General features: G+C 39.7%; 1 protein-coding gene and 1 long non-coding RNA gene across 3 annotated transcripts in view; one reads left to right on the top strand and one right to left on the bottom strand.

Moving 5' to 3' along the window:
- OLR1 (oxidized low density lipoprotein receptor 1) overlaps window positions 1-21,201 on the top strand; it is a 34,129-nt gene extending 12,928 nt beyond the window's left edge. The window contains exons 2-8 of one of the 2 annotated variants that reach the window (XM_050746618.1): window positions 2,673-2,839; window positions 7,107-7,195; window positions 10,055-10,156; window positions 12,255-12,500; window positions 18,572-18,711; window positions 19,035-19,150; window positions 19,507-21,201. In XM_050746618.1, coding sequence (XP_050602575.1) covers window positions 7,120-7,195; window positions 10,055-10,156; window positions 12,255-12,500; window positions 18,572-18,711; window positions 19,035-19,150; window positions 19,507-19,648 — 822 coding nt within the window. In that variant the 5' untranslated portion in view covers window positions 2,673-2,839; window positions 7,107-7,119 and the 3' untranslated portion in view covers window positions 19,649-21,201. Of the gene's footprint in view, window positions 1-2,672; window positions 2,840-6,909; window positions 7,196-10,054; window positions 10,157-12,254; window positions 12,501-18,571; window positions 18,712-18,981; window positions 19,151-19,506 lie in introns of those variants that run through there. The other variant, XM_050746619.1, reaches the window with a different exon arrangement.
- On the bottom strand, window positions 3,461-8,742 carry LOC126930029 (uncharacterized). Its single transcript, XR_007717435.1, has 2 exons — window positions 8,344-8,742; window positions 3,461-3,701 (listed from the first exon to the last, which is right to left on the bottom strand). It is a non-coding gene; the product is annotated as an uncharacterized LOC126930029 (long non-coding RNA).
- Window positions 21,202-21,760: the final 559 nt, after the last annotated feature.

The raw sequence follows: 21,760 nt of genomic DNA, 5'->3' as shown, positions 1-21,760 counted from the left end.
GGTTCTGGGTCATTTATCCCTAACCGCTGGGGTAAGACTGAGAGGTTGCCAAATGAACAAGAAATGAACAGGAAAGCCATCTCATCTTTGGAGAAAACAGACTCGAAGATGAGAAATCAAGTTGGAAGATTAGAATTTTCATGTGTTATCAGTGACATCTTCCTCCACCCTGACTTCACTTCCCATTGAAATGGATAACTGAGAAAGACATTTTTTAAAATGTCATTTAAAACCAAATTTTAAAAAAGCAAATGTATAGCTTGCTTTCTTTCTTATCTTTTTCTTTGTGCCTTCTTTCTCTCTCTCTCTCTCTCTCTCTATCTCCTTGGTAAAGTAGTGATGTGATTGACAAATAAGTCTTGCCACTCAGGAAAATAAAACCTAAGGTCAGAATAAAAACAAGCACACACGCAAGAGCATAGAATAGTTATAATGAAACAAATCTACAGAAACAAATGCGGCCGGGTGCCATGGCTCACGCCTGTAATCCCAGCACTTTGGGAGGCCAAGGGGTGCTGATAACTTCAGGCCAGCAGTTTGAGATCAGCCTGGACAGCATGATGAAACGCTGTCTCTACTAAACATACAAAAATTAGCTGTGTGTCATGGCAGGCACCTGTAATCCCAGCTACTTGGGAGGTTGAGGCAGGAGGTCGCTTGAACCCGGAAGGCAGAGGTTGCAGTGCATGGAGATCACACCACTATACTCCAGCCTGGGCGACAGAGCGAGAATCTGACTCAAAAAATCAAAATAATAAAAGTAACAAACGAATGCTGTATGAATGATTTATACTTAAGTAGGTGATCTTTTACTTAATACCAAATATTTAATAAAAATATTATTATTATTATTATTGGAGACAGAGTCTCTCTGTCGCCAAGCTGGAGTGCAGTGGTGTGATCTCGGCTCACTGCAACCTCTGCCTCCTGGGTTCAAGCAGTTCTCCTGCCTCAGCCTCCTGAGTAGCTGGGATTACAGACACCCACCACAACACCCAGCTAACTTTTCTATTTTTAATAGAGACAAAGTTTTACCATGTTGGCCAGGCTGGGATAAGAAAAGTAGATGTCGGCCGGGCGCGGTGGCTCAAGCCTGTAATCCCAGCACTATGGGAGGCCGAGACGGGCGGATCACGAGGTCAGGAGATCGAGACCATCCTGGCTAACCCGGTGAAACCCCCTCTCTACTAAAAAAATACAAAAAACTAGCCGGGCGAGGTGGCGGGCGCCTGTAGTCCCAGCTACTCCGGAGGCTGAGGCAGGAGAATGGCGTAAACCCGGGAGGCGGAGCTTGCAGTGAGCTGAGATCTGGCCATTGCACTTCAGCCTGGGCAACAGAGCGAGACTCCGTCTCAAAAAAAAAAAAAAAAAAAAAAAAAAAAAAAAAGAAAAGTAGATGTCAGTTTACAGTGATATATCTATCTCAATCTCATAAGAATTGAATAAAACCTCCTTTCAGGGCCTTTCTCGCTCAGTAAATCTAATTCTACTGAGTGATTGTGGAAGGGAGACTCTTGAGTGGGTGATCATACTCTAAGGGTCCTCACACACAGCTTGATGATGGGATATGAGAATGGAGGATATAACCTGTTTTTGTTGTCAGCTAAGGAAAACAAATAATGAGAGAATGGCCTGGTACAATCCTGGTGATTTAAAATCTGTCAGTTTCAAAACAAAATGAGCACTGACAGTCTTTTGTTTTTTACTTTTTTTAAATTAGGCAACTGGGGTTAGGATGAAGAGTAGTTTCCAGATTTCAGTTGAAGACTTGGCAAAGGTGGACGGTATTTTATAGGACAAGGAGAGCAGAGCTTTAGGTGGCCTTCCACTAAATTGTTATGTGATTTCTCCAGTCCTTAGTGTTCCCATTCATACAACAGGAGCGGAATACCCACTTGACCTGCTTTAGATGTTATTTCCTAGAGCAAATGAAAATAAAAGACAGGAAAGCATTTTGAATAGGATGTTTCTATCATGAGTGCCATGTACATGGGGAACGCATCATGAACCTTTTCCTTCTCTTTTTCTTGGCAGAAAGACAGTAGAGCACCAAGGCCTAAAGCCTAGCCAGGATACCTGGGTTTAAATACTTGGTTTTGTCACTTAGGAGCTGTGTGATCTTGGAGCAGGTTATTAGATCTCTGTTGGTTCACTTTCATTTTATATAAAATGGGGATAATAACAGTAATATTTATTTGATAGGCTTATACAGATTAAATAAGTTAATGTGTGTAAAATTAATATAATAGTCCTAACTGATATTTTTTGTGTTCACTAAGATTATTTTGATTTTCACTGAATTTTACCAATGACCTTTACTTTCAAGATTCTGCATAATTACTGTCCTTTATGCTTCTCTTGTATATTTCTATACCATTCCCTCTCCAGACCACATTTTAGTTTCCTGAGATTCTAATTCTTGGGTATTTTTCCTTGCTAGCCTGGCCACTTCTTCTCCCAACCATGCCAGCCTTCACCTGCCTAAACAGGTTTCCTGGTTAACATGACTCCCTGCTCGTATTGCACTTTTCTAACACATGATTGCCATCATCTTTTTGCCCTCCAGCTTCCAAACAGGTTTGAACAAAATGGGTTCTGTTAATGACCTTGTGACTTTCCTTTCTTAGAATTATTATTACCGTTTTCTTTTTTTTTTTTTTTTTTCTCACCAGATTAGTCCCTGGAAAAACAAAAGTTTGTTTTTATTCTAATGAATGAAACTATGCCTTGGGGCAGCTTTAACTCTGAATCCGATCCCTAACCAAGCCTCCATATAGGGAATGATGAAAGAAGAAAGAGAATTCAGGCAACAAGACTGAACAAAGCACACATTGGACAGGTACAGAAGGGCAGGTAGCTGGGGTACAGGGAAATGGTCTCATTACAATCCTATACGATCTTGTGCAGTTCCATTAAGCTTGTGAATCATTAGCTTATAACCAGGTAGTTAAGGACTTGGAGTGGAACCAGCAGACGGTGCATGTACATAGACTTTTACACCTATGCCTCAGGGAATAGTTATACAACTGGTGTAACAAGTGTAGCCAAAAAAATTGCTTACTCTGGTTCCGTTGATCATTCTCCTTTTGACTTTGCGTAAGTCAGGTGGCCAACTATGGATTTCTTTCCTCTCTGTGCCTCAATAAAATAGAGGCCAGGACTATTATTACTCTGAGGCATCAACCTCAAACTCTAAGTCAGTGGGCAGGGCCGCAGCCCTGACTTCAAAAATAAATAATACAGCAGAAGTTGTTTCATCTTTGCAACCCTTGGGAGACCCCTTGGGAAGTGTTTCCATCTAATGAGCCATGATCACAGCACAGGGACTGAGCGACAGCCTCAAAGGCACTGAAATCAGTAAAAAGATTAGAGTTAAAAAAGTTAAACAAGATGGAAGGATTCAGTTTATCATAGAATGTTTTAGGTTTATATGCTGTGTAACACATCACCACAAATTATGTGAGCCGCAAGGTAAAACAACATACTTTTATTATTTCAAAGTATCTGTGCGTCAGAAGTGTGGGCACAACTTAGTTGGGTCCTCTGCTTGATGTCTCACAAGGCTGCAATCATGGTGGCTGCTGGGCTGTGCTCTCATCAGGCATTCCCAGGTGACCCTGGGAAGATTCACTTGTAAGCTCTCTCAGGCAGAATTTATTTCTCCATGGCTGCAGGATCCATTTAAGCTTGCTTTTAAAAATCTAGACAGAGAGATAAAGATGGAAATAGGAGAGGGAGAGTGACTTTAGCATAATAGTCACTATACCTTACATAAGCTTATGTAGATGATCACACACATTCCCGCACTTCTGCTACACTCCAAGTCATAGGTCTCACTCACACTCAAGGCGAAGGATTACACAAGATCATGAACACCAGGAGGCAGGGATAATGAGAGCCCCCTAAAATTTTTCAAATCTGGCCAGGCGCGGTGGCTCAAGCCTGTAATCTCAGCACTTTGGAGGCCGAGGTGGGCGGATCACAAGGTCAGGAGATTGAGGCCATCCTGGCCAACACTGTGAAACCCTGTCTCTACTAAAAAATACAAAACAAAATTGGCCGGGCATGGTGGCGGGCGCCTGTAGTCCCAGCTACTTGGGAGGCTGAGGCAGGAGAATGGCGTGAATCCGGGAGGAGGAGCTTGCAGTGAGCCAAGATCGCACCACTGCACTCCAGCCTGGGCGACAGAAGGAGACTCTGTCTCAAAAAAAAAAAAAAAAAAATTTCAAATCTGTCCAGTTATCTGCCACACAAGGACTGTAGAAACTATCCCACTGATCTTTAAAAAGAGGATAAACCCAAACATCCATCAATGGATAAATAAAATGTAGAATGTGGTTTATATATACAAAGGAATATTATACAGACTTAAAAAGGAACAAAATTCTGGCACATGCTACCACATTGATAATTGAAGACACAGTGCTAAATAAAATAAGTTAGATACAGAAGGACAAATATTGTATGATTCCACCAGTAGGAGGTGCCTAAAATAAACCAATTTACAGAAACAAAAAAATGGAATGGTGGTTTCCAAGAAAGGAGAAAGGAATTGGGATTTGTATTAGGTCTGTGCAGAGAAAGAGGATCAATAGGATGTGTACATACGTAGAAATAGATTTATTATAAGGAATTGACTTTTATGATTATAGAGTCTGGTAAGTTAAAATCTGGAGTGTGGGCTGCCAGACTTGGCTGGCAAGTGAGAACTGGGAGAGTTGATGGCTTAGTACCAGTCCATAGACGGCTGGAGAATTCTTTCTTATTTGGGGGAAGGTTAGAAGTTATTTTGTCGTTTAGGCCTTCAACTTTTGGATGAGGCCCACCCACATTATGCAGTGAAATCTGCTTTCCTCTGCTGATTAATATGTTAACCTTATTTAAAAGCATCCTGTCTGGGAACCCCATGGCCCAGTCAAGAAGACACATAAGGGCAACATGGTGGCTCATGCTTGTAATCCCAGCACTTTGGGAGACTGAGGCGGGCGGATCACTTCAGGACAGGAGTTCAAGACCAGCCTGGCCAACATGTTGAAATACTATCTCTACTGAAAACACGAAACAATTAGCCGGGAGTGGTGGCGGATGCCTGTAATCCCAGCTACTCAGGAGGCTGAGGCAGGAGAATTGCTTGAACCCAGGAGGCGGAGGTTGCAGTGAGCCGAGATCACACCTTTGCAATCCAGCCTGGGTAACAAGGGCGAAACTCCATCTCAAAAAGAAAAAAAGACACATAAAATTCAATTCACCATCACAGGAGTTATTGCTTGTTGGGTACAGAGTTACAATTGGGGAAGATGGAAAGTTCTGGAGATGGATGGTGGTGATGGCTGCACAACAATGTAAATGTACTTAATGCCACTGAACAGTACACCTAAAAATGGTTAAAATGGTAAACACTTTATGTTCTATAATATTCATGGCATCCAAAATAACTGAGTCAGTAGAGAAATGATAATATGCCCTTTTCAGTGTGATATCGTTTCAGTGTTTTTTAATTCTTTTTTTTTTTAATGGAGTCTCGCTCTGTTGCCCAGGCTGGAGTACAGTGGCACAGTCTCAGCTCACTGCAACCTCCACCTCCCAAGTAGCTGGGATTACAGGCTTGCAACCAGGCCCAGCTAACTTTTGTATTTTTAGTGGTGACACGGTTTTACCATGTTGGCCAGGCTGGTCTCAAAATCCTGACCTCAAGTGATCCACCCTCCTCGGCCTCTTAAAGTGCTGGGATTACAGGCATGAGCCACTGTGCCTGGCCAACGTTTTCAATTTGTTCTCAAATACTCTGCACATAATAAAAGGAATACAGGAAACAGGGAGGAGGAGGGAAATGGAATCCTCATTAGGCTGTCAATATTGGTAATTTTTCCTAACAGTTTCTTATATGTTTTATTTATTTATTTTATTTCCATTCTTCCTTTGTCTATCCTTTTCTTTTCACTTTTTTTTTTTTTCCTGGAGCAATTTAAAGTAAATGCTGGATATCATATCATTTTGCTTATAAATACTTCAGAAGACATCTCCAATAGATATATATCCGGTTAGGAGGTTGTCAAGGGAAAATAGATTAAGTATTCTATCAGTAAATACATACAGACATACTTACGGGTCTCTCATGTGAGAGTCTTTGTGACATAAGTCAATCACGGATTTTACTGAAATATATTATTTGATGGGTAATTCAACTGTGCTGACTATTAGTACTATACAAATAACTATTATCTATTGGGTTCTTATTATGCTCCAAGTACAAAGTTTGTCATTTTTACCCAGCTCGTCATTTGAATTCCTATAGCAATGTGACATTTTTCACAAATGTAGTGTGAAAAAGCTTATCATTCTTACCCAGCATGTCATTTGAATTCCTATAGCATCGTTATCAGGTAGACATTATCCCTAATTTCCAGACAAAGACATATATTCAAAGTATTAAGATTTTCCAGGACTGCAGACTAAAGGAAAGTATTGAAACTAGCTCTTTCTGGTTTCAAAGCGCTCTCTGCTGCTATGTTACACTGGCACTATATGAAATAGTAGCCCCAGATAAATTCTAAAATTACCCAGGACACCATTGCTGGAAATGGGAACCATATGTGATTCGCCCCAAAATTCTCAGATCTATCGCCAAATAAAACAGTGAAAATTAAAAGAGAATATATGTGATTTCTAAAAGACACCATATAGAAACAGTCTGCTAAGTGAAATTAGCAAACAAACATTGCAATCAAATATTTTGGCCCAAAATTCTAACACATTTTTCACAAATGTGGTGGGACTTACTCTCTTTGAATTTCAGTTTCTGTATCTGAAGAGTGGGTACAATATTTCTCCTCTAATGCTCATGAAAAATAGTTCTCCCTTTCATAAATTGCTTAGCGAAATATCCTGAAACACCTTCAGAATCGCCACTTTCTCCACCTGCAATACACATAACTCAAGAATTTGCGTCAGCGAACTTCCCAATATGAAGCAAATCCTCTCCTTCCTCCTACCAATGATTGAGTCATTCTTCTATTAGATAACAGTAGCTATTTAAATACTTCAGCAGAAGCTCACATATTTTTAGTTTGTTGAAGTTCGTGACTGCTTCACTCTCTCATTCTTAGCTTGAATTTGGAAATGACTTTTGATGACCTAAAGATCCAGACTATGAAGGACCAGCCTGATGAGAAGTCAAATGGAAAAAAAGCTAAAGGTACTAGGGATGGGAAAATGTGTACAGGGAAAGAATCCCAGTGTTAGCCCCAAAATGTAAATTCACCGAAATATGGGATTAGAAGGCTAAACACCCAAGTATGGGAAAAGAGAATTAATACCATTTACTTAAAAGAGAAACAAGAAGGCTGTAATGATGATGATGATGACAACTTATTTATAACAATTTATACTGAGTATTTACTACAGGTTGTTCTATATGCTATTCACTTTAAGTGTATTATTTCTCGGAATCTTCACAACATTTTGAGATTGTCACTATTACTATCTCCCTTTTACAGAGCGCTAACTGGGCATCAGGAGGACTGACAACATGAGTTTTATGGAGCTAATAAGTGGTAGAGCTAGGACTGTACCACAAACTCCCATTTATCCAGAAGTCAATACATCGGAGGGCTCGGGAACCAAATTTATCTGGTGTATATAATGATAATTTCTGTAAGTGTCCTTCAGGCACTACAAAAACCTGAAGTACCTCAGGAATTATGCAGGCAAAGTAAATGATATTCAGTGTAGTTTAGCATTAAGTTACATTTTGGTGTGTACTACTGCTTTGAAAAACTATAAGTTCTGTTTGACACATACAGTAAATTAAATTGCATAGGTATAAATTAATTCATAATCCCAGTTCCACAGACAATCTGGGTAAATTGCCTTTTATTCTATATCCATTCTGAGGGAAATGAACAGAATATAAGGAGAGAAAGACAGAAACGTATTGTCAGAAATTTGAATAAAGAAATTCCAAATTATATTTCCAAAAACAAAACAGAAATTTCTCTCAATAGAGAACATAAGTGTGAGCATGGAGTGATTTAACATTTGAGCTAACAAACTAAATTGCTATAAAAATAGTGCTGGCATTTATAGGTAAAACCAGAAGTGAACAATAGTCATTTGTTTCTTTACTCACTCATTGTTTGTGTAGTAAATATCGAGGGCCTGAATTTACAATAATCATGAGATTGATTCTTCTTTCAGAATCTTGGTTAGATCAGGTACCTTCTTCAAATAATCGGATTGGTTTCTGATTAGAAAATCACTAGTAGGGGCAGCAGTTGGATTAATGATCTCTGCCTACCAAGGACACAGGTCAAAAGGGAATCTATAGAAAAAGGGAACACGTACCTTCCTTCACAGGGTCCTGTGATTTTCTTTTTCCTCTAAAAATTCAGTTTTTTCATTATTTAAGAGTGATGAGGCCAGGCACAGTGGCTCACGCCTATAATCCCAACACTTTGGGAGGCTGAGGTGGCCGGTCATGAAGTCAGGAGTTCGAGACCAGCATGGTGAAACCTCGTCTCTACTAAAAATACAAAAATTAACCTGGCGTGGTGGTGCACACCTGCAATCCCAGCTACTCAGGAGGCTGAAGCAGGAGAATCGCTTGAACCCGGGAGGCGGAGGTTGCAGTGAGCCGAGATCATGCCATGGCACTCCAGCCTGGGCAACACAGCAGGGCTCCACCCGCCCCCCCAAAAAAAGAAAGTGATAAAAGTATCTGATGCCCTACAGTGTGGAATGAACAGTGACCAGAGAGTTGAAAGACTGGTTGAAAGATTTACATAGAGGTATTTGCCCCTGAGGCTAGAACTAGGCAATTATTTGCAAAAGACACAGACAAGCTACAGCTTCTCTGCTAGCTTGCCACACACACTCTAGAAGCCAATAAGTATTGAATCAGAGGATGAACCATATTTATCCCTGTCAAGTTTCTATCTTCTTTTTATCATTTGTGGAGTTTAACACAGTACCTTTGACATATGAGAACTTTGAATATATCTGACTACTGCTTGACTTGGATCATTATACATTCACACTGGAAATTATATTATTATAATATTTCAAGTCACATAGCTACTGACAATTAGACTAAAGACTTATTTTTGGGTTTTAGCATTTGTGTGTTCTTAAGCAAGTCAATAAACCTTTCAGTCTCCTTATTTGCATACAGAGGATAACGATATAAGTACCTTATTTGTTTATCTCACAAGGTGAGGAAACCAAATACATTGTATGGGATGTGTTCCTACAAAACCAGTAATATCTGTGTTGTTTTTTTTTTTTAGTGGTGGAACACATAATTGGATATTCATACACCTGTGAGCTATGTGATATGTTTTTTTCAAAATGGTGAATATTTCTCTTGTAAAATCAAGTCTACACTTGGTGTGAGTGTAGGATATGCTGTTAATATAAGCTAAATTAATATCAAGGTTTCATCCCTACTTTTCTTTGATTAATAACCCCAGTTCCAAGTTGTAATTTTGGTGGACTCATAATTAAATAGCATAAAATTATTCATAAAGTTATTTGAGGTAATCTCAGTTGATTAACTGAAGAAAGCTTGTTTGCTTTATGTCTGACATTTGTTTATGTTACTTACAAAACACACTGTGTGTGTGTGTGCGCACATGTGTACACGTGTTCTATATTAAAAACGTCAGGCTCTCTGCACTGTGGATGAAGTTGATTCAGCCAAGCTGGACTGTGAGTTTCTTGAGGAGTAATTGTGGGGAAAGTAGATAAAGTATAAGCTTTAGAATCATATATTTAGATTCAAATATCTAGTATTGAATCCTGGCTCTGAATTTATTGGCTGTGTGACCATGGATAAATCACTTAAATTCCTTAACTCTCCCTATTTTCCATTCCTAAATGTGTATGATGAATTATTTGCAGAGCCATTTGGAGGACTAGTGGTATGGAATGCAAACTATTTATGTCTATTTACTAAAACATAAACAGTAAATCACCAAGTACAGACAGGTTCCAGAGAATGGTTCACTTACTTGTTCCCTCTTTTTTGTCTTTCTGATTCTATCCTCTGTCACTCTAGGCCTTCAGTTTCTTTATTCTCCATGGTGGTGCCTGGTTGCTGTGACTCTGGCAGTCCTCTGCCTGGGATTAGTAGTGACCATTATGGTGCTGGGCATGCAATGTAAGTGCTAAAATAAGGAACTGATGTTTATTGGGGTCGGGGTGTTGGAAATGAGGTTAATAAATATGGTTTATAAGTTCCTTTCATAACAACTACAAACAGCCTTGATATAGATTCATTTTAGGCAAAATGTTTTTAGAGTGACCATGAAAATAAATGGGTATATTGTTCACCTTCAAATGGATAGAGCCATGAAATAAAAATTACAACTGGCAGGCATTTTTTTGTTTGTTTTGTTTTGTTTTGTTTTCATAACTTCATGGAAAGGCCGGGTACAATGGCTCACGGCTGTAATCCCAGCACTTTGGGAGGCCAAGATGGGTAGATCACCAGAGGTCAGGAGTTCAAGACCAGCCTGGCCAACATGGCAAAACCCCATCTCTACTAAAAATACAAAAATTAGCTGGGTGTGGTGGCACATGCCTGTAATCCCAGCTACTTAGGAGGCTGAAGCAGGAGAATCGCTTGAACTGGGGAGGTGGAAATTGCAGTGAGCTGAGATCACACCATTGTACTCCAGCCTGGGCAACAGAGCGAGACTCCATTTCAAAACAAACAAACAAACAAACAAACAACAGCAAAAAAACAACCTCATGGATAGAGCCTATTTAAATTCTAGAATGATGGATAAGATAATAACTTAAAGTTACTAATCTCCGAGATCATCTGAGAGGCCCAAAAGTAAAATAAATTTTATTTAGCTTGCGGAGTTTTGATAGAGATAATTAAATACCATTTTAATGTTAAGAACCAGAAACACAATCTTAATAAATAAAACATTTAAAATAAAAAATGTTTCACATTTATAATAAGAGCATTTAGAAAAGAGAAGATATTGAGAAAAAAAAGAAGTGAAAAGAAGGTCCGGAGTGGCCAAGAAGGAAAGAAAATGGTGCCCAACATTCACCTGACCTGCCTGTGAATTTAGGTTGTAGATCTGAGTTGTTTAGGCTACCCAGGATCCAGGTTATTATGGCCATTGAAGTGCTATTTGCTTCTTAACTGCTGTTCAAGTTCACAAACTATTTTATTTTAAATTTGTGAATACTTAGGGCCTTTCCTAGTGACTAGGAGAAGTGCCCTTGACTCAGTGGTGGTGGTCAGAAAAATCTTCTGAGCCTTTGATCACCTTATAACAGGATCAAAGCTGCCTTCAAACCAAGCGGTCTACTTTGTATTGCACCATCAAAATCCAGGAACTGAGACATTTGACCCTTAACATGTTATTGCCTGCTTGATTTCACAACCTTCACTTTATCTTCACCCTTCCTAAAATGTACTGTGGCCAAGGGGGAAAAAAAAGAAAAGAAAAGAAAAAATGCTTTGGGGACTCTTGTGACACAGTGTGTGTGGCTGTCTCAAAAAAGGGGTGTATGTCACAGTTCTTAAAATTAGGAAGTCTGGAAGACTAGACAGAATGGGAGGAGATATAGCAGAGGAATTAAGACATAAATAGAGTAAATCACTAATGACAATTCCTACTAATAGTCACTGAGTCTGGTGGGTGTCTATTTTAGGTTTTCCTTATTTCATTTATTCTAACGCTGTACTGGTTATCTTGTGATTGCTTTTAATTTGTAACTCAATAAAAAAAAATCTTGGTTTTTTTTTTTTTAAGACAGAGTCTCCCTCTGTCACCAGGGTGGAGTACAGCGGCACTGTGATTCCCCTGCCTCAGCCTCCTGAGTAGCTGGGACTACCGGCGCGTGCCACCACCCCCAGCTAATTTCTTTGGTATTTTTAGTAGAGATGGGGTTTCACCACGTTGGCCAGGATGGTCTCGATCTCTTGACCTCATGATCTGCCTGCCTTGACTTCCCTAAGTGCTGGGATTACAGACCTGAGCCACCGTGCCTGGCCAAAATCTTGGTAATTTTTTAAAAAATTACAAGTGGTTGCAATGTTCCTGACATTAAACAAAATACTGCAGGAATATTCAAGAACCTCCCAATCTGTAATTTCTGAGTAAATTTGGGTCATTTTTCAGCAGCTTATTTATTGTCAAAATAGATTTAATTCTGTTTTGATTTCCTCAAAAAGTCCCTGGAGGGATTTTTATCTGGACTAGAACTAGAGTCTTAACGCAACTGTGATTCAGTGTCCCAGGTGTCTAACCTCCTAAAGCAACAGCAAACAAACCTAACTCACCAGAAAAATAAACTGGAGGGACAGATCTCAGCCCGGCAACAAGCAGAAGAAGCTTCACAGGAATCACAAAACGAACTCAAGGAAATGATAGAAACCCTTGCTTGGAAGCTGAATGAGAAATCCAAAGAGCAAATGGAACTTCACCACCAGAATCTGAATCTCCAAGAAACACTGAAGAGAGTAGCAAATTGTTCAGGTATTGGGAGAAGAGTGGGTGAGGAGACATAGTGGAAGCTTTCTGTCCAATCGTAACTATTTTTTGGAAACAATTCTGGGCTCAAAATTGGTCTATTGTTATGCGTATCATTATTCATTCGTAATGTTCTATATAAGAAGTTCTCAATTTCTTTTTCTTTTTCTTTTTTCTTTCTTTCTTTTTCTTTTAGATGGAGTTTTGCTCTTTTGGCCAGGCTGGAGTGCAATGGTGCAATCTCTGCTCACTGCAACCTCCACCCCCTGGGTTCAAGCGATTCTCCTGCCTCAGCCTCCCAAGAGTTGGGACTACAGGGGCCCACCACCACGCCCAGCTAATTTTTGTATTTTTAGTAGAGATGGGGTTTCACCATGTTGGCTAGGCTGGTCTCGAACTCCCGACCTCAGGTGATTCACCCACCTCAGCCTCCCAAAATGCTAGGATTACAGGTATGAGCCACTGCACTCGGTCAATTTTTGATTTTTTAAATTTTATTTTATTTTTTTATTTTAAATGGGGTCTTGCTCTGTCATTCAGGCTGGAAAGCAGTGGTATGATCTCAGCTCACTGAAGCCTCTGTATCTTGGGTTCAAGCGATTCTCCTGCCTCAGCCTCCTGAAGTGCTGGGATTACAAACATGAACCACCACGCCCAACTAATTTTTGTACTTTTAGTAGAGACAGGGTTTTACCATATTGAACAGGCTGGTCTCAAACTCCTGGCCTCAAGTCATCTGCCTGCCTCAGCCTCCCAAAGTGCTGGGATTATGGGTGTGAGCCACTGTGTCTGGCAAGAAGTTCTAAATATTTTTATCATAACAACCCTATGCTCTGTGAAATCCTTGAGAAATCTGATTTAATTAAGCATAGCTTTTGGTGGATTTAAGTTTTCCTTCTTTATAAGAGCCTCTTCTTTTTAAAATTTTAGTTTTGAGATTTGTCTTTCTTTTTTATTTTTTTATTTTTTTATTTTTTGAGACAGGCTTGCTTCGTCACACCCAGGCTGGAATGCAGTGGTGTGATCTCAGCTCAATGCAACCTCCACCTCCCAGGTTCAAGCGATTCTCTTGCCTCAGCCTCCTGAGTAGCAGTTTTGAGATTTTTCTTGAAGAATTCTGCCACCCCGACCCCTTTCCATAGATCCTTATCTCTTTCCATTCCAATGCGTTTTAGTCATTGTGTTTCTTTTTCTTTGGGGTCTTTTTGTCCTTGTAACTGTCTACCCCAAACTCGACATTAGCTCATTCTATGGCATTATTTCTTAAAGTGTACTACATCAACTTATTTTATTTTATTTCAGTTTTTGGAGATGGAGTCTTGTTCTGTCGCCCAGGCTGGAGTGCAGTGGTCTGATCTCAGCTCACTGACACCTCTGCCTCCAGGGGTTCAAGCAATTCTCGTGTCTCAGACTCCTAAGCAGCTGGGATTACCGGCACCCATCACCATGCCTGGCCTTTTTTTTTCTCTTTTTTTAGAGGGAGTCTCGCTCTGTCCCCCAGGCTGGAGGGCGGTGGCACAATCTCGGCTCACTGCAACCTCCACCTCCTGGGTTCAAGTGATTCTCCTGTCTCAGCTTCCCAAGTAGTTGGGATTACAGGCACCCGCAACCACCCTTGGCTGATTTTTGTACTTTTAGTACAGATGGTATTTCACCATGTTGGCCAGGCTGGTTTTGAACTCCTGACCTCAGGTGATCCGCCTGCCTCGGCCTCCCAAAGTGCTGGGATTACAGGTGTAAGCCACTGTGCCGGGCCCATCAATTTCAATAGAGCCAATGGAGGCAGACTGGCTTGCAAGCCTTACGCAGATACTTCAGATTAGACGAAAATCTGAGGAGTCCAAGCAGTCTATTTATATAAGAAAAAATGAGTTAATTTTAGTTGTCTAAAGGGACTCAGAATCCAGAGGCAGGCAGAAATAGTAGCATCTATAAGAAGACTATGATGTGAACTCTGATATTGTTACAGAAGCTACTGTGTTATTTGGTCTTCCTGCGCAGTATGTCATTAAACCAGACATATGGTTTTAGGCATAGGGAGAGTGAAAAGGTGTGAGATAGAGTCATTCAGAGGTACTTTATTTCCTTGGAGGTGCATAAATTAGTACCCTGCTGTCAGGATTAGTAAACAACTTCCTCTAATAAACAGAGATCTCTCTAGCTTCTTGTTTGCACAATTTACTTAATCTCAACCACATAATTTCTTTGAATAAAGAGTATATAGGCCAGGCGCGGTGGCTCAAGCCTGTAATCCCGGCACTTTGGGAGGCCGAGACGGGCGGATCACGAGGTCAGGAGATCGAGACCATCCTGGCTAACACGGTGAAACCCCGTCTCTACTAAAAATACAAAAAAAAAAACTAGCCGGGCGAGGTGGTGGGCGCCTGTAGTCCCAGCTGCTCGGGAGGCTGAGGCAGGAGAATGGCGTGAACCCGGGAGGCGGAGCTTGCAATGAGCGGAGATCTGGCCACTGCACTCCAGCCTGGGCGACAGAGCGAGACTCTGTCTCAAAAAAAAATAAATAAATAAATAAATAAATAAATAAATAATAAAAAAAAAAGAGTATATAATAACAGTTCACAGGTACCTAAGCTTTTCCTTGATAGGTGAAACATTGAGACCCGGATAAAGTGAAATGATAATAAAAAGTAATTTTGTGTAATGTTTTGCAGTTTATTAATCCCTTCACTATTTAGAGGTCATTTACGTTTTCAAAATTAACAGAAATTTTTAGACAAACTAATTTTTAGCAAGTGTCAAACATATTTAATCTCTTTAAAGTTGGAGCTTGCAAGGAAATGAATATTACCACCTTCAAGAAGGCTTAAAGGGAGAAGGTTTATCTATTAAGGATAGGAATGTTTATAAAAGTGGACATAACCACATACTAACCAATGATTTAGATAACAGGCAAGGCCTAAGAGAATTTTGTCTTTATCAGTTGTATGAGATTAAACCTATAACAGGACCATCAGAACTTTCTCCCAGAGATGCCCTGGATGAACAACTAATGAAAAACAATAAGTGATACGTCTGATGCTGGCAGATATACCAAGTAACGTGTTCCATTCCTTGACAGTGTCAGATAAAGGCTAGTTAGTAGAGATACCAAATAAACTTCTGCCTTTCATCAAAAAGGCTTTTTTTTTTTTTTTAGATGGAGTCTCGCTCTTGTTGCCCAGGCTGGAGTGCAGTGGCGCGATCTCGGCTCACTGCAACCTCCGCCTCCTGGGTTCAAGCAATTCTCCTGCCTCAGCCTCCTGAGTAGCTGGGATTACAGGCGCCCGCCACCACGCCAAGCTAATTTTTGTATTTTTAGTAGAGATGGGGTTTCACCATGTTGGTCAGGCTGGTCTCGAACCCCTGACCTCGTGATCCACCCACCTCAGCCTCCCAAAGTGCTGGGATTACAGGTGTGAGCCACCGCGCCCGGCCCATCAAAGAGCTTTGAGAAGTCTTTAAAAAGTAATACTAAAATCCCACATTAAGAAAAAAAAAAGCCAGGTTTTTCCAGTTTGAGGCAAGTTTTATCTTTTTTACTAAAAAGTCTGTGGTCTTCAATGTATATATGAGGGAGGAGAGATACTGAGAGGTTATTACATGTTTGCTTTAGGCCAACAAGCTAGTGAGATGCAGGGCCTTTGCAGGAATAGACTACATTTAGCAATGGAATGTGTGGTGATTCTCAAACTTTACTGTATGTAAATAGATTGTTAAAAGTGGCAGATTACAGATTTACCTCAAGATTCTGTATCAGAATGTCTCGAGAATGTCACTGAGAAACATTTCCTCAAATGGTTTTAACTTAGAAGTTTGAAAGGTAGTATGTTAGAAGTGGTGAAACACCCAGACTCTAGCGTTACATTGTCTGGGTCCAGATTCTCCTCTATGTGTCAAATGAAGAAAATGACTGGAACCTATCTCAAAGAGATACTATGAGGATTAAATGAATTAATATCTGTACAGTACTTCCAATAGTTTCTGGCACATATTGAGCGATATTTGTGCTTGTTAAATTATAGAACAAATACAAACATCACTTACTATGTTTATTTTTGTGCACACACACACATACACGCAGTTAGTTTAAATACTACATTTTGTGACGTGTCCTTCTTACTTTGTCATAACTTGGAAAACTTGCCCAGACTGGGTTTTTAGTCCACAAAAACTTATATATATCTCTAAATATATTTTTTTGAGACAGTCTTGCTCTGTCACCCAGGTTAGAGTGCAGTGGCATGATCTCAGCTCGCTGCAACCTCTGCTTCCTGGGTTCAAGTGATCCTTCCACCTCAGTCTCCCGAGCAGCTGAGACGACAGGCGCACACCACCATGCCCGGTGAATTTTTGTGTTTTTTGTAGAAATGGGGTTTCACCATGTTGCACAGGCTAGTCTGGAACTCCTGGCCTCAAGCGATCCACCCATCTCAGCCTCCCAAAATGGTGGGATTATAGGCATGAGCCACCACCCCCAGCCAAAAATGTACATATTTTTATATTTACATAATATGATGGGATTAGGCAAACTAAGAAGTAAGAAGCTTGCATTGACTGCTTTCAACTTGGTCTCTTTTTCTTTTTATAAGCCTCAGTTTGGTGAAAAACCAACTTAGTGTTTTGTATGCTCTTTCTCATTCACTTTTTTCTTTGGTTTTTCAGTTCCTCCTACTTCCTCCTCTCTGATAAAGCCTACTCTTATTTAGTGGTTTTATGCCACAGTGAGAATGAAATTAAAATGCTGCCTTTCTCAAAGATTTTAATTTTTCACCTTTTGGTTGTAGTGTAGACCAGAGTACTTTGTTTCCCCTTGAGGAGATGGAAGAGATGATGATGATGATGATGGTGATGATAGTGATGATTTGGGGGTTCCTGAAAGCATCCATAAACATGTAGACATTGGTATATTTTACCTATTGTCTAAGTTCTGTTTTTGGTTTGGTGGACTCCCTGTGAATTTTGCTACTGAAAATCTCCTTATTTTCTAAAATCTTATTTAAATTGATTAAATTTAAATCACTTTTATATTAATATACTATGCAACAACTCTGTACAAAAGAAATATAGTATGTGCTACATATCTATCATTACAATTTCTAGTAGCCACATAAAAATGAAAAAGAAGCAGATAAAATTAATTTTAGAAACACATTTTGTTTAACCCAAGATATTTGAAATATTATTTCAATACTAATCAGTATAAAAATTTTAATGGGCTATTTTACATTCTTTTTTTTTTTTCAAACTAAGTTTTCAAAATCATTTGTGTGTTTTACACTTATAGTACATCTTAATGCAAACTAGCCGGGTGTGGTGGGTCATGCCTGTAATTGCAGATTTTGGGAAACTGAGGCAGGAGGATTGCTTGAGGCCAGGAGTTCAAGACCAGCCTGGGCAACATAGCAAGACCCTGTTTCAATTAAAATATATATTTTTTTAAGAAATGCAAACTAGCTATATTTCTAGTACTCAAAAATCACATATGGCTACTGTATTAGAGCACACATGCCTAAAAGCAAGGCACATAGTATTTAAGCCTAAATTCATTATTCAAAGATATGAAGTTTTAAAATCCATAGCATTACTTTTTAAAAACAACAGAATGGCTATTAAATATCTATTTCCCCAACCCTCACTTGCTTTGTTTCAAACACAGTTTCTAAAATTATATGCTAGCCTAACTTGCTTTTCATCAGGGGAAGTGAAAATGCTAAATGGGAAGTACATTTAGGTTGCTAAAATCAGTACGCTTTCTTTCTTTCTTTTCTTTTTTTTTTTTTTTCCAAAAAATGGAGAAATAAGGACTCTGGGGCTATTTAGGTATTTGAAGAACATGGGTAAAATTTTACTTAAGAAGTAGTGTGGGCAGGGCGTGGTGTCTCACGACTGTAATTCCAGTACTTTGGGAGGCCTGGCCTACGTGGTGAAACCCCATCTCTACTAAATATACAAAACAGAAACAAAAACAAAAATAAATAGTAGGCACCTGAGAGGACTAAGGGGATAATTGATTTAAGAACTGCAGAACTGCTTTTACACAAACATAACTGACTGAGTAGATATACTACCCTTCCCAGCTCCTTGTCCGCAAGACTGGATCTGGCATGAAGAAAACTGTTACCTATTTTCCACGGGCTCATTTAACTGGGAAAAGAGCCAAGAGAAGTGCTTGTCTTTGGATGCCAAGTTGCTGAAAATTAATAGTACAGCTGATCTGGTGAGTGTTTATGGATGTTTGTTGGGCTGAAGTATTGGTTGACAGGGAAATGAATCTGGTTTAGACTGTCACTGCAGGAATTCTTGTTTGAGAGCCAAAATGTCTGTTTTTTTAGCTTAGTCTGATCACCAATTTTGTGCATGACCTTGGACTGACAGGCTCTGTAGTATCTCTAGGCTTCGGTAACTGTTTGCATAAAACAATCAAGGGGATGTCAGAAATCCCTTTTGGTTCTTTAGTTTTGTGGATCTAACACTAACTGACTTTCAGATTCTAAAACCACCACGTGGATTCCACAAACTCAGAACCATTACTCCCCACAGGACTTCATCCAGCAAGCAATTTCCTATTCCAGTTTCCCATTCTGGATGGGGCTGTCTCGGAGAAACCCCAGCTATCCATGGCTCTGGGAGGACGGTTCTCCTTTGATGCCCCACTTGTAAGTTTCCCATTCTTCTTGATGCCTCTCTTCTTGTCAGTTACCTATTCTTTGCTGAACCTGCTAGTGAAGTCACTGCCTGCATTCCACCAATGTTCTCTTGTTGCCAGAGAGAAGCTTGGGGGAAATTTCTCAAAGTCTCCTTCCTTACCTCTTTCCCGAAAAGATTTACTCATTAACCATTCAGACCTTTTCTTGAGTTTTCCTTCCCACGTTTATTATTGATTGGAGGCTTTAAGATAAAAAGTTTCAAAAGCTAAGTTTCTGAAACAAGGTGGCAGTAAACCTAAGTTTTTTGTTGTTGTTGTTCTTTTTTTTTGTTTTTGTTTTGTTTTGTTTTGTTTTCCTGCCTGCAGATTTAGAATCCGAGGTGCTGTTTCCCAGACATACCCTTCAGGTACCTGTGCATATATACAGCGAGGAGCTGTTTATGCGGAAAACTGCATTTTAGCTGCCTTCAGTATATGTCAGAAGAAGGCAAACCTAAGAGCACAGTGAATTTGAAGGCTCTGGAAGAAAAGAAAAAAGACTTTGAGTTTTATCCTGGAATTTAAGCTATTCTTTGTCATTTGGGTGCAAAGCATGAGAGCCCAGAGAACTGTCATTTAGCTGGCTCCTTCGAAGAACGTGGGGCTACAGGTGCCCGGCACCTTTATGTCAACATGTTTGATTCTAGCTATCTGTATTATTTGACCTAGCTTGTCCCAAGCTTCCCTGCCAGCCTGACGTCCATTTCCCCCTTTTTATCTTAAAATTTGACTCCTCTTGAAGCTTGAAAATCCTCTGCACTGAGTCTTTTTTACCTCATTATCACCTTCCCCTCACCCTCCTAAAATTGCATAAAAGACAGAACATGGAGAACTTACTCAAGTGCAGGCAGAGACCAAAAAGGGGAAACACGTCTGGGAAAAAGTGCACATGAAGAAACAAAGAAGGACAGAAGCCATCCCGAAATGAAGAAACTCGTGTTCCTAACTGTAAAAGATATCACTCCTTGGTTTTTAAACTGTGGTCCATCTCCAGACTCTTACCATTTACAGACAGACAGACAGACACACACACACACACACATATTTTGGGACAAGTGGGGAGTCCAAGAAAGTACTTAGTAAATGAGTGGTGTTTTCTGTGAGCTAATCCACAACCTATTACCACTTCCTGAATCAGTTATTATTTCTTCCTCTTTTTTTCTACCAGAGAACAGACTAACAGCTTTAACCCTTCACAACAGTTCTTGTTAGAATCATAGGATGTGTGGCCCAGAGGTAAGAATAGAATTTCTTTCACTAAAGAACACACCTTTTGTAGATGACCGCTTCTCAACTCTGTTTTGCTATGCTGTAATTCCGAAGCATGTAAGACAAAAAAAATGAAGACACTCAATCTAGAACAAACTGAGCCAGGTATGCCAATATTGCTGAATAGAAACAGATAGAATTAGAAATAGATCTTCTATTTTTAGGCTTCTATTTCCTTTACACCCACTCTTCACAGCCTATTCTACTTTAAAGGAAACCTTTTTATTTTGGTGCACATAATCTAGCAGGAATCTTTTTTTTTTTTAAGAGCTGTATCAGCCTTACGAAGGTACGAGATGTTTGCTTTTGTCAAAAGCTTTATTCAGATATAATTAACGTAAAATAAACTGAACATATTTAAAGTGTACAATTTGATAAGTTTCACACCTTGTGGAGAACATGCATACCACAGTTAACATATCCGTCATCCCTCAAAGTGTCACAATGACCCTCCCGCTGACTCCTCCCCAGAAAACCACCAATGGGCTTTCATTCTGCATTTTGTAGTTTTATGTGAATGGAATCATATAGTATGCTTTTTTTGGTCTGGCTTCTTTCACTTTGCATAATTATTTTGAGATTCATATGTCTCCATCTTGCTGCTCGTATGAATTCATTCTTTTAAATATTTGTTGAATATTCCCTTGTATGGATATACCACAATTCGTTTACCCATTTACTTGTTGATGACATTTGGGTTGTTTTAGTTTTGGGATATTACAAATAAAGCTGCTGTGAACATTTGTGTACAAGTCTGTATGAACATAGGATTTCTTTTGCCTTGGGTAAATACTTAGGAGTATAATGTTTGGATCACACAGTAGGTGTATGATTAACTATTTAGGAAACTGCCAAACTGTTTTCCAAAGTTGTACCATTTTACATTCCTACCAGCAGTGTATGAGTGCTCCAGTTCCACTTCATCCATGCTAGAATTTGATATGGTTCGTCTTATAGTTTTAATGATTCCAATAGATATTTAATGGTATATCCGCATAGTTTTAATTTGTATATCCTACAAATTTCTGTTTGTTTGTTTGTTTTTGAGACAGAGTTTCGATCTTGTTGCCCAGGCTGGAGTTGGCAGTAGCGCAATCTCAGCTCATTGCAACCTCCGCCTCCTGGGTTCAAGCAATTCTCCTGCCTCAGCCTCCCAAGTAGCTGGGATTACAGGTGCCCACTATCACTCCCAGCTAATTTTTGTATTTTTAGCAGAGACGGAGTTTCACCACGTTGGCCATGCTGGTTTCAAACTCCTGACCTCAAGTGATCTGCCTACCTCAGCCTCTCAAAGTGCTGGGATTACAGGTGT

The sequence above is a fragment of the Macaca thibetana genome, chromosome 11 (genome assembly GCF_024542745.1).
Source record: "Macaca thibetana thibetana isolate TM-01 chromosome 11, ASM2454274v1, whole genome shotgun sequence".
Classification (NCBI taxonomy): Eukaryota; Metazoa; Chordata; class Mammalia; order Primates; family Cercopithecidae; genus Macaca; species Macaca thibetana.
This window is presented reverse-complemented; position numbering and strand designations above follow the sequence as displayed.